The 12,313-nt window shown below is 52.1% G+C and overlaps 2 protein-coding genes across 2 annotated transcripts; one reads left to right on the top strand and one right to left on the bottom strand.

The window, feature by feature from the left end:
- Nucleotides 1–521: 521 nt before the first annotated feature.
- COCSUDRAFT_63243 (hypothetical protein) lies at nt 522–8,054 on the top strand (the record flags this gene model as incomplete). Its single annotated transcript, XM_005648205.1, has 19 exons — nt 522–560; nt 701–784; nt 912–1,118; nt 1,301–1,429; nt 1,573–1,765; nt 2,053–2,161; nt 2,349–2,454; nt 2,670–2,798; nt 2,976–3,106; nt 3,351–3,506; nt 3,808–4,047; nt 4,314–4,581; nt 4,858–5,040; nt 5,361–5,507; nt 5,774–6,030; nt 6,297–6,504; nt 6,703–6,960; nt 7,265–7,492; nt 7,812–8,054. The coding sequence occupies 19 exons, from the start codon at nt 522–524 to the stop codon at nt 8,052–8,054; spliced, it is 3,315 nt and encodes a 1,104-aa protein (XP_005648262.1).
- Nucleotides 8,055–9,344: 1,290 nt separating this feature from the next.
- On the bottom strand, nt 9,345–12,307 carry COCSUDRAFT_66067 (Metallo-dependent phosphatase; the record flags this gene model as incomplete). Its single annotated transcript, XM_005648204.1, has 7 exons — nt 9,345–9,545; nt 9,870–10,013; nt 10,426–10,587; nt 11,086–11,190; nt 11,614–11,689; nt 11,882–12,002; nt 12,184–12,307. 7 exons carry the CDS (start codon nt 12,305–12,307, stop codon nt 9,345–9,347), a joined length of 933 nt encoding a protein of 310 aa, XP_005648261.1.
- Nucleotides 12,308–12,313: the final 6 nt, after the last annotated feature.

Genomic DNA, 12,313 nt, shown 5'->3' with positions numbered 1-12,313 from the left:
TCGCGAGCGACAAACAATTCAAGATGTCACGATGTGTAAACTTTTGCAAGGATCTGATTTTGCATAACTGTAGCAGAAACATAACAGCAAAAGTGTATATTGTTAGATTTGCTGACACAATGCATAGAGCGAGGATATCATACCAGGCCAATGTGTTACAAAACTCGCCTTGAATTGCTTCCTTATGTTATGGTTTCTCTTCTATCCCTTGCGTTTGACATTTGAAAGCTTCTAGTATTGGCCAAGGCCATGGCACATCGTTCGGTAGATGTTATGCAGTCTCTGCTCCAGATGTCCAGGGGTTTGCTGGAAAGAGTTTACGCAGCCTGCAAAGGCATTTCTAGCCAGCACCAGCAAACCTCCCAGATGTTTCTATCTACCTATCATGAGGTAAGCATAGCTAGTATCCTGACTCCATCTCAGGCTAGAGAATCTAGAAAGGAGGTGTAGAGTTGTGACTCGCCTGTACAAAAGATTTTGATCACGATTTTGCGTATCAGATCGAGGCGAGGCTGCTCAAGATGTGGCCTGAGAGTCCCTGCTCCATCAACATTGAGAAGGTGAGTCTCACCCTTCAGGGGAGTGGCTTCCTTGTCCCCTGTAACATTCAACATCAAATCTATTTTATCAGTATTTAGACTCAATATCGAGTGTCTAAATGCCCCTCTTATCTTCGTAATGCATGACTTTGGTGGTGCAGGTGGACCAGCTGGGGAGCGAGGTGCTTCATAGGGAAGCATATGTGATGCTGCATGAGATGGAGCCTCTGTACAGACTCATCAAGGTCCTTGTCTTCCATTTCAAAGCACCAGTGCTCCTCCCTTTTATCTCACAGCGTTGTTTGGGCTCTCGACATGCAATGTATCAGGGTGGATGCACCTTTCAGCTGAGCGGCTCTGCACTTCCTCCAGGATATGAGGGACTTCAACAGCTCGGTGACAGCATTCCTGCACCAGCATGGACAGCTCACATCTGCGCTGACAGTACAGCGCACTCCGGGGCTCTTAGCAGAATTTGTTGAGCTGACAGGCAACACCGTGAGGATGCATCTGCTGGCACGCCATATTCCCTACAAGCAAATCATCCAGCTGTACACACTGGCATATGCCACTGTGGAGGTCAGTATCATGTAGCAACTCCTTGATGTCTTGTGCAAGCAGTACCTTTGAAATGGCCTTGTGAGCCGCTGTCAAGCCTGACTACATGCCATTTGCATTATATGAACCTGACTAACTTTGTCAGGGGTTGAAATTGTGCTTTCTGCATGCAATGTCTGAAATTCCATTCTGTGTTGGTGCAGCTGCAGGAGAGTCAGAGGGAGGGAACACCTCCGGACATGCGAGCTGTGATCAGCTACACGCAGACCTTCCCCAATATCGTGCCCCTTCTGCAGTCAGAGTTCCAAGCTGTCAGCTCCTGCATCGGCCAGGTCTCACCTCACTACGCTTCAATTTCTATGCCTTCAAGTAAACAATCCTTTTGCTGACATTGCCGGCTTGACAGCTGGCTCAAGCCTGCAAAAACTGACCCGCAAGATGAGTCACTCACGTACAAATTATATTTGCTGCCTAGGTGTTGGAAACAGTGGTGTGCACGGCTGTGTTGGCGTTTGGAGACAGCTCAGCGCTGAGGTCATCAGGGCTGTTGGGCGCCGCAGGTCTAGCAAGCTGCTCTGCGGCGGCAACCACTGAGAACAGCGAGGCTCTGCTGGAATGGCTGCCTCAGCTCAAGGAGTGGGCCTTGCTTGCATTCCTGGTTTGCCCAGGTGAAGCACACTGTGACCAAACAACAGATTTGGATGCTCCCTGGCAACCTACAAAGCAATCAATGCACATTTTGTACTGAAGTTCTGGAGCATGGCTAGGCAAGGTTCATCTCAAAAACAACACACCAAGGATAATCCTGAGTTAAGGTGGTAAGAATGGAGCTAGTAAGGTAGAGGAAGCTTAATAGTTCTCGATAAGAGCCTCTGTGATGTTTCAGGGGAGCTTATTCGGCCAGGAGCGCGGCAATGTCTGCATATTCTGTTGCGAGAAACCTTGAGGATGTCAGTGTACAAGGAGCACTGCGAGTGGGTGCACCCGCTGTTTGATGCCCATGTGCGGCCGACGCTTGTCACTTTCTACAACAGCACGAAGACCTCATTGGAACGCACGGACCGGTGTGGCCACTAATGCTTATTGGAATGAAATCTGAAACAAGTGGCATTCACAAATAATCATCGTTTTGTGGTGATGTTGGGATATCTAGAGAAGGCAACAAATGGGCGGTCACAAGCACGTGACAGCATTTGTAGACCTTGTTAATTGAGATGCATGATGTTCACACGTTGCAGTGTGCGGCTGCAGGAAGGCTCTGGAGAGGACGGCAAAGAGGCTTGTGGAGGAGTCTCTGAAGGAAGCCCTCAGCGAGTGTGTTGACGAACACAGGCGGCGGCGCGTGCTGCTGACAGATGTGCGATCCGTGATTTTCCTTCTCTGTTGCTGCTGCAGAGTCACTCGGAGAGTTTGACAGATCTATAGCATGTATCATGCCTGACCACATGTGTAAGTGTCAGCGGAAAGAAAGCTGATGCAGATTCCTTGAATTTGCAAATATTGGATTTGTTATATGCAGCGTACGAGCGCGTCCGGTATACTATGGAGAAAGAGGGCTCTGTATTTGTACAGGCGCTGCAGAGAATGGTGAAGCATGTGGAGTTGCGGACTTCAGACATTACAGAAAGGGCCAATGCGATGCTGGCTTTGCTGTCATGCGCGCGTGCAGAGGTGCTCTGGTGGTTCCAGCACTGGGGAGAGGTATGCCATCGCTTTCCACTCCTCAACCTCCTGTCTACAGGCACACAATAGAGTATGCCCAGGGGCATGGTCAGAAGTAATAGGAGTCTATCTACAATTGCGAGGGTGGACAGGTTGTTGCAGCATTGAGTCATATGGTCAGAAGGGTTGAGCTGGACGCTTGGATGCGTTCTTCAGGTGGTGCCAAAGGGTCTGTTCCAATCCCTTCTGTCCAGCCCCAACCCCTTGAAAGCCCTGGCCCCAGGTGACGGGCTGCCTGCCCTCATGAGCGCCATGGATGCAGCCGAGCAGCTCTTGCACAGTCACAGGTGCGCTTCTGCAGAGCTGCAGATGCTTTGTACTGAACCCGCTTGCCTTCCGATGCACGATGTCTCATCTCCTGAAGTGAGGTGGAAATTGAGCGGTGAATAATATAATCACAGTTTGTGATGGGAAGATAGACAGTGAAAGACTGCCCAAAAGACCAATGTGCCTCAATGGCACCCAACAGGTCTCTAATTACAATCATAGTAGTCTGCAAGCAGCTGAAAATTCTGACATTGCAATGTGCAGGGCTGCAATTGCATGGCAGGCTGCAGTGGTGATGCAGGATGCGCTGGATAGCTGTCCGCTGGACTTAGGGCCGCACATGTCATCGTCCTTCAACGCCGAACTGCAGGTCATCCTGTCAACACTGCAGACGCTGCATAACTCGCCCCAGATCTCCAGGTGACTATGCAGGACTCATTTAATGCCGGCGCTGATGCAGAAACAACCATTAGACCTTGAACAAGTGTGTTTCACAGCGACTGAATATGAACGTCTGCATGGTACTCTACTCTTCCAGCATGCCATGTCTTGTTTTCAGTGTGAGATGCTGAACTCTGGCCACTGCCAGAAGTGCATGCAAATTTTTTGCTATTATTACAGTAGTGTATGAGCATACTGCTGCCCCCAACAGGTATCTCATTGTGTAGATTGTTATTTGCACAGAACTCGTGCTAATAGTGAAATCGTGTACGATGAACAGAGAAGATGCAGAGGCAAGCATGCGCGCGTCGTGGACACCATACCCGACAGAGCCGGATCTAGAGGCTGCCAGGGCCTCATGCGAGCGGCTGTACAGCGAGACCATCTTCCCAGCAGTTTCCACGTCCGGGGCAGCTTCCTGGGCTGGTGAAGCTGCCCAGCCAGACAGCCCATTAGGCAGTTTGTGCACACTGCTGCAGAAGACCAGGCTCATAGACAGCCTTGATCACAGCATCGACAGGTCTGTCACATCCTACTTTCAAGATTACTTGCCACCCGTAGTGGAATTTATCTGTCTGCATTGAAGCTTTATTGAGCCTGCCTTGTCTGCATCATTGTTCAGTTAGAATTGTTCATTGAAATATGTCAAAGTTCACATCAGACATCGCCCACAAGGTGACGATTCTGCAATGGACCTCTTCTCAGCTGATCAGGCGTACAAAGCTTCCTTTAGGGAGTGGTCCTCATGCATATAGATCGAGAGGTGTCGTCTGTGGTGTTCATCAGGCTTGCCTCGCTGCAACAGCTCTGCTACTACCACCAAAGGGGTGATCCCAGGCAGCTGAAGCTGCGAGCAGCCATGCTGGCGTCACTGGAGCCGCCCTACAGGGACTTACACCTAGTGCTGGCCTGGCTGCACGCCCTGTCCTGGCTGGGGCCAGCGCCTGATCAGGACACCTCTGACAGCTGCGCGGCAGCTGCCGGGGCGCTGGCCACCGAGCTCATGTATGGCGTTGCAGAGACCTTCCGCCAGCTTGTGACTGATGCACACAAGGTATACCCAGCTGAGCTCAATGCCAAGCCTCTCGTCCTGCCAATGTGCAGAAGAATGAAACACCTGAGCATGCTCGCACCATATGCAATTTTAAAAAGAGGAATGCGGACGTCAATTCAGAGCGACCCTGGCATGGTTTTAAGTTGTTTACATCATTTCATTCCCACTCTAAGACCTTGTATCCAGCTCATGGTGCACACAAGTGCGTTCAGGACCACACAAGGGTATGTTCAGGAGAGGACGTATTCTAGAGGTTTTCATTTTGTACCTGTGCAGATAATGTCGGACATGCCTGGATCTGGGGTGAGGTGGGCTCAAGCGGCGGATGCTGCTGGCAAGGGCGGCAAGGGCAGGGGCCAGGGGCTCCTGCAAGACATCCGCAACACACTTGACGCAAAAGACAATGTGCACAACGGCGGCGGGGATCAGGATGCCACTCATCTGAACATGCTCCTCTCGGTGATTAATAAAATGACTCAGCTAATCTGCTTGCCCAAGTGCATGTGTGTGCTGACCGCACCACGCAACTCAGCATTGCAAAGCAACTCTGAGCAGTGCAGTGTGCCAAAAGCTTGAGCCAGCATCTTCTAGTATATTAGAAGCTATATATTAGAAGCTATATACTAGAAGCAGCTGTTGCACTTCTCACCCTCTTCCATTTGTCACGAGGGGTACACTGTGTACAACTGTGTACACCCCTGTATTTCAAGTACTAATTACTTACCTCCTGTTCTCACACTTATTCTTGGCCAGTGACAAGGTTACACTGCTGCTGACAGGCTGCCAGGCGCCTGAGCGCAGTTCTGGCGAGGAGCGACGCTGTGCAGATCCACGGGGAGCTGAGGCTGGACCCTGCTGCCCACCTGGTGGCGGCCGCCAGGGCCGCCTTCCAGTGCCTGCTGTCCAGCTTTGTCTTCCCTGACAAGGTCTGATACTGCATTGAACGACGCATCACGACACTGGATTGCATGCCTTTCTCTGCAGTAGCTCCAGTGTGTTAAAAGGCTTGCAACCCAATTTTTTGTGACCATGAGCAAGAACTTTGGAGGGTGCAGCGATTTGTATATTACAGGATACGCAAACGCCTGCGCCATCCTGAGTTCTATTAAATGTCATTCCATGATTTTTGTTTCTTTCACGACAATGACCCCTGAACTTACTAGGTTTACAAGTATTTGAGGAATGCGCGCAGGACTTGGCGCGGCCGGTGCGGATAGAGGCGGCGGTGCGGCGTCTACTGGACATCTACTCAGCGCTGCAGAAGGCGTCCGGCTGCGATCTGGTGGGAGTGGCAAGGGATACACTGGCAGGGAACGCCTACAGCCCACTGCCCCAGCAGCCGCCAGACGCCGGCGCCGCCGAGCGGCTGATCGGGTTCGTGGGGGAGTGGTTCGTGCAGACTCTCCTGGTGGATAGCGCCAATCTTGGCGTCTCATTTTCTGTTTCCAGGTGCGGGCCCTTCATTTGCTACCTGCACTGATGCAGCATGATTGTATGTGCATTGTATGTCTGTCTAGATACGTATCTATACCAGTTGCGCACATCTTTACCTGATAGCAGTACGTTGGGGCATGTTTGATCGCATTTTCATTCTTGCTAGCCCCACCAGCTGGGCAAGCCAGGCTTGCGCTGCGCAGCATTTTACTTGAAGCATCCTCGTCTCAAGTGCCCAAACAGCAAATCTAGAGCTTCAAGCAGAGGTTTGCACGCTGCAGGCAGACGTTCTACAGCGACCGTGGCAGTGCTTTAGCCGAGTACGCGAGCGAGGCGGAGCTCAGATCGCTCGTGCGCACATTCGGGCTGTACGCAGCGAGGGAGCTTGCCGCCTGCACTGAGGGGCCCCTTGCAGAGGCCGTCTCGGGCCTGCATGCCATGCTGGCGTCTAATGAGGAGCTGCTGACGGGGCTGCACACTGAATACAAGGTCTGCTTTTAGGCCCATTTGAGTTGATATCTTGATGGATGCTTTTATACAGCCTACTTTGCAGCATGTAGTTTAACTCAAGAGCAATCACCAGGATTGCAAATATTGAGTGAGGACGCTAGGTGCAGCTCTTCAGTGATGACCATGATGACCCTTGGATCTGCCAGATGCACTGACAAGGCATGAGTGCCTGATCAGGCGCACGGCAGCTGCCTAGAAGCCTGCTCGGCAGCTGCCGTCAGCTTCGCGGACCTTCACGCCGTGATCGAGCGCTGCCGGTTGCTGGCGCGCTGCCTCTTCCTGCGGCGGCTGCTCGCGGACGCCGCCAGCTCCGAGGCAGCTGCTCTGCTGCCGGAAGCTTCCGCCAGCTTGGAAGCTGCCGCGCTGGCGGCGGCCGGCCGCCCCGGTCCCCACATCTGCGATCTCCTCGACCTGCCCCGCCCAGTCCATTCGGCGGTGCGTGTCACTGCTGGTTCAGCGCGGCAAGAGGTTTGTTATCGTTGGTGGTCATTCTGATATAACATAAGTAGACCACCTGTGAATGTGTTCAGAGGGCGTCACACAGGAGAGTTCTCTTATGTTTATTCTATGTTATACCCCCTGATGTTCTTCACTGGCTTTGTTGGACAGATTCAGACAGATCTTTCATCCTTTTGTCTGATTCCGTCGATTGAAGCCAGTGAAAAGTTAATTTCAAGAATGTATCCATAACAACGTATTCATATTCTGCCAGCTGCCTCAATTTTGCTACTTGGTGCAGGCGGCATCGGACGCGGCGGCAGATCCGGTACTAGTGCGGCTCATAGCGGAGGGCGGCGGCCGGCAGTGGCGTAGCTGGCCGCTGCTGCTGGCGCTGACGCTGTGGAGCCCTGTGTGGGCCTCGGCGGCCTACTCGCCCAAGCACGCGGCCCTGGTCAACAGCATGGACTACCTGGCTGTACTCGTGCCCGACCTGGCATTTGCTGCCGCAGCCGCCGAAGCCCAGGAGGTCTAGTGATGGCACATCTGCACACTGTCTGGGCACATATGTGGCTTTCTTTACAGATCATACAGTTGTGCATCCACCCTGCATCCTGATGCTGCACCCGCTTCTCAAATGGAGTGCTTCACCGTTGGAAAAAATGTCTGTGACACAACCTTTGTGTAGTGCAGCGAAAGCTAAACCATCACGGAGTGCGTGTCTGAACAACACACGGGGCTCACAGGCTTCTGCTAGGAAAGCTTCGCCTTGCAGCGCAACCTATGCGTTGCAAGGCTTGCATAATTTGGGTTGAGAGCTCTCATTTTCTGTTGTTCTTGTAATGCAGGGCGAGGGAGATCAGGAGGGCGCCTCAACACCAGCAGAGGCTGTGCTCTGCTTCATGCAATGCGGGAGTGGGTCACTGGCGACCCGGGACGACAGCTTCTCAAGCAGGGCGCTTGCATTGAGCCGGGCGGCCGGCGCGGCGCATGCGCGCGGCCTGGCGGATGCTGACGAGGCGCTTCAGGCATGCCACCTGGCGGGACACCAGGCTGGTGTGCCTGCTCCAATGCTGGCGGCATCCGCATGAAGCTTTGGTGGGATGAGGCATCCATTTGCGGTACTGCATGCAGTCCCCTGTTTGCTGATACATGGCAGGCCTCTTTGTCCCCTAACGCTCTATTGATGTCGCATAAGTGGATTGTGGGAGACATACCGGATACAAATGTAGTTGACGGTGCTCTGGTGAACAGACTGAGATGAGTGGAGAGACTGAATGGAAGTCTATATAGCGGTGTCAAAACTGCATTACATGACAATGCACAGCTGCAGAAAGGCTTACATGCCCACTTAGTAGCATATTTTGAGAGCAGAACCTGAATCGATCCTCACAATGTCAAGCCAGTATTCATTGTCCTCCAATTTGTAGCAGCGCTTGCGCAAAGCGTGCATGTTTGCACAGACACCAGCTGCCCTCCAATGGACTCCTGTGTGACGCTGGCATTTGGAGGTGAAGCAACGCCCATGCTATGTAGCTTCATCATGAGCACAAAAGGCGGCACCACTGCATAAACCTGAACGCCCAGAGTACAGCTGGTGTCGGTTCCTGTCGCAAAGCGGCAGGGCTGCACAACAGACAAGTAGCTATACACTATAATGTTGAATGCTGATTACTGCCAGAATGAGAAGCAGACATGCTGGTGGTCGCTCCTGAGCTTCTCCTCCTGATGAGCATCAGTCTGCTTGCCTCCATGCATGCATATCAGCTGTGAAAATCTGCCGGCAACGCGTATCCACAGAATATTCCATTTTAGATGCCAATCAATCGTATGATGCTCCAGTGAATAAAAGAGCTCCAGGTCTCGGCCTCCATATCTGTTGGTACAGTGTTTTCTTTGGAGTTGCGTGTAGAGTTCGGGACAATTCTGAGGCGTTGGCTTAAAAAGCTTGTGGTCGACAGCGCTTTGGCTTATAAATTCATCTAGTATCAGGTCCTACATAGTCCTAGTGGTTGGCACAGGAAGATTAAGGTTGCTGACAACAAATTGGTAGTCTCTCATGCACAGGCTGATGCTAAGATCTTGTAAGGAAATTGAAGGAGTGGAATGCACTCTACAGACTTGGTTGTCAGAGAGCATGTGTCGGCATTTCGCAATGCTTTCTTTGGGCATGTCAACAAGTGCTGAACATTGGATCCTCAACTTTCTTTCTTGTCAGCTCTTCAATGCAGCTGCAACACATCGCAGCAAAGGGGCACTCGTACAATAATTCTTCAACCAGTCTTCACGATGCTGAATCATCGATCATTGTCCTCTACTTTGTAGCACTCGTACACTAGTATTACAACAGTGCTTCAACCAGACTTCACAAGGCTGAATCGTTAGTCATTGTCCTCTGCTTTGTAGCAGCGCTTTGCTCGCACAGACACCAGCTGCCCTCCAATGGACTCCATGGTGACGCTCCCTGTTGGGGGTGAAGCAACGCCCATGCTGCGAAGCTTGCTCACCGGGGGTAGCACCACTGCAGTCAGCTGATCGCCCAGCACACACCCGGTGTCGATGCCTGTCGCGAAGCGGCAGGGCTGCACAGAAGACACTTGATTGGGTTAGTCCAAATTGATCTGAGAGCTTTCTAAGAGAATGTGGTTTACTTATCAGGCATGCATGGCTGCTCATCAGAAGCATGATAGGAGGGCAGGTCAGGAATAGAATTGAGTGGGCTGCATAATATGTTGATAGTCCCAGGCACACAGGAACAGCATCGAGGCGTCCTCTGAAGAGACTGCAACAGCTCTGCATCTGGCACAAGGGATCCCTTGTCTTGGGAATGACTGCAATGCCAATGAGTCACTGAAGCGCTTCCAGTCATTTAAGTGGAGAAGGGGGGGGCAGGCATGTGCCGGCACCTGCAGGCGCCTGCGCGCGTGGTGGCCGAAGATGACGTGCTGGGGCCCGTTGTAGATGTTGGCCCAGGGCTGCCCAGCGCTGCGTGGGAACTTGGGCAGTGCCTTGTACCGATTCGCACCGCCCTCTGCCCCCACGTGCCGCATCTGCACCACCATTCAACACCTTGCTGTCAAAAGCTTGCATTCCGCAAATGTGCCTGCAGCAAACAGACTCGCAGCCTATGCATGCCTGAAATTGGGGTGACTTGTGCCAGGCTTGTGACTAAGGCTGCACAATTGTCACTTGAAGGGATGCCTCTACAGCTGATCTTTCCTGTCCTGACCACAGGTGCGTACACTGCAGCCAGTCAAGCCTGGGATCAGGCTGGCTTGTGGCTCAATGTTGTACTTCCACACAAATATCCTTCAATGTATGCCCCTACAGCTGACCAGTCCTGGCGACAGGTGTATAAACTGCAGCCAGACATGAAGGAAGTTGAAGATGGGACCTCACAAAATCTTCTGCAGTGCAATGTCTATACCGAGACATGACAGGTGGCGGTGATGATGCGCTCACATTGATGAGGTCATCCAGGAGCTGGTCTTCCAGGGGCGTTCCAGGGACGATGCCGGCATGCACCACCAGCACGCCGTGGCTGGGGATGCTCAGGCTGAAGGGCATCTGCCGAAAGTACTCCACATCCTCCTCGCTAAACTGCTCCAGGTACTTGTACTTTGGCTGCGGGGGACACAAAAACATGCCAGCTCAGCGGCATATACTTGCTCCATATTGTGATACATTGACTGGGGCGCACAGGCTCCATGTAAGCTCGGATGTACAGAACAAGTACTCAACCTTGTCTGTGGCGCACATACAACAGGTAAGCTACACAGCCGCACAATGATTGTCCTCTGGCAGACAATTGCTCGCGGTACGTGTACTTCGGCTGAAACATGGTCACAAAATCTAAGCTCAGCAGCACAATGATTGCCATGTGGCAAGCAACCTGTGCCTAAGCGCCAACAATGAGAAACAGTGCTCTGTACAATGCTCACCAGGACACCCCCCTGTGAGCACGTGTTCAAGAGCGATCTTGCAGACTGCCGGCATTCTGGCTCAGGGCGGCCACAGTACTAAGGTACTTGGTGCAAGGCCTTGGATTCTCGGTGCAGCGGCTTGAAGAGCTGATCATATGAGAGATTTGTGTTGGGATTTTATAGGGGTTGGGGCGCTCACGTCGAGCCTGCCACACTTCTTCCACATCTCATAGCGCTCCAGGGCCATCTCATCGTGGTTGCCTCGCACTGAGATGCCGCCAATCTGCCGCGCGAGGTGCACCGCCTGTCCAAATGCACATAACCGTCAGCTTTTATGTCCTTTTTATGAAAAACAGAGCCTTGTATTATTGATGGGGGATGGTATAAACACTGAACACCGTGGTCACGGTTGATGGAGTCTTGTTTGGATCTGACGAGGTTGCAAAGGGTGATGTATGTGGCAGCCTTCACCTGCAGGCCTTCACCTTCACAGCTGTACCTTGGGCCCCCGCAGAAATAGAAGTATCGATAACGATAGTGATAAGAATATGTAAAAAATATGACTCAGAAAGCTCTGCATGTGCCTGACAGGGCCTGTGATGTGCACATGAGAAGATCCTTGTATCTCCTTGTAATGTCAGACAGAGGAGACACAAATTCCTTTGTGACTGAGAGATTGTGGAGTGCTGTGTACTTGGCATGCACGTGTTTGGCTGAGGGTGCGTACCTCTGCAGACTGCTCGCCTTTGTTGACTAGGTCGCCCACAAAGACAACCTTGTCTGACCCCTGCTGGAATTTGCACCTGCACGATTGCATGCTCACATGATCATGATCATTTGCACACTCAACGAAAGAGGTGGGAGGAAGAGAAAGGAAATGGTATCTCTTGTTGTGCAGTGCGCACAGACAGGCTTTGAGAGGCTAGCAATGCCTGCAGGGAGGCCATTTTCTGGGTCACCAAGAAGCTGGCTGCATGTGGAGGGAAGTTTTTTACTTGTCCAGGAGTGCGTTCAGCTCCACAGGGCAGCCATGCACGTCCCCGATGACGATGATTTGGCCATCGCCTAGCTCTGCTGGAGTGAGGGTGGCGTGCACAGGGGAGGGCAGCGCTAGCCCTGTGAAGCACAGTGACTAACTTTTATCTCGCCTAATTGAGAACTTTGAATGATGACATCCAGTGCATTAAAGAAGCCTGGCCACAGGCAAACAGGAAGTACAGGTCAATCATAGTAATTAGCTTAGCGTTACTTGACGCAAGTCGACACGATCTATTCTTGGTTCTGAGCATTGACTTACCGCTGGGCGTTGCTGCTTGCCTAGGAATGGTGGCTCTTGGTAATCTGCTTCGAGCAAAATTCTGCAGGTTTCTTGGTAGCAGATTAAAGGCGGTCTCAGCGATCTTGCAGAGACTGGCGCCCATGCCACG

Source organism: Coccomyxa subellipsoidea (assembly GCF_000258705.1).
Source record: "Coccomyxa subellipsoidea C-169, whole genome shotgun sequence".
In the NCBI taxonomy this organism is placed as follows: Eukaryota; Viridiplantae; Chlorophyta; class Trebouxiophyceae; family Coccomyxaceae; genus Coccomyxa; species Coccomyxa subellipsoidea.
This window is presented reverse-complemented; position numbering and strand designations above follow the sequence as displayed.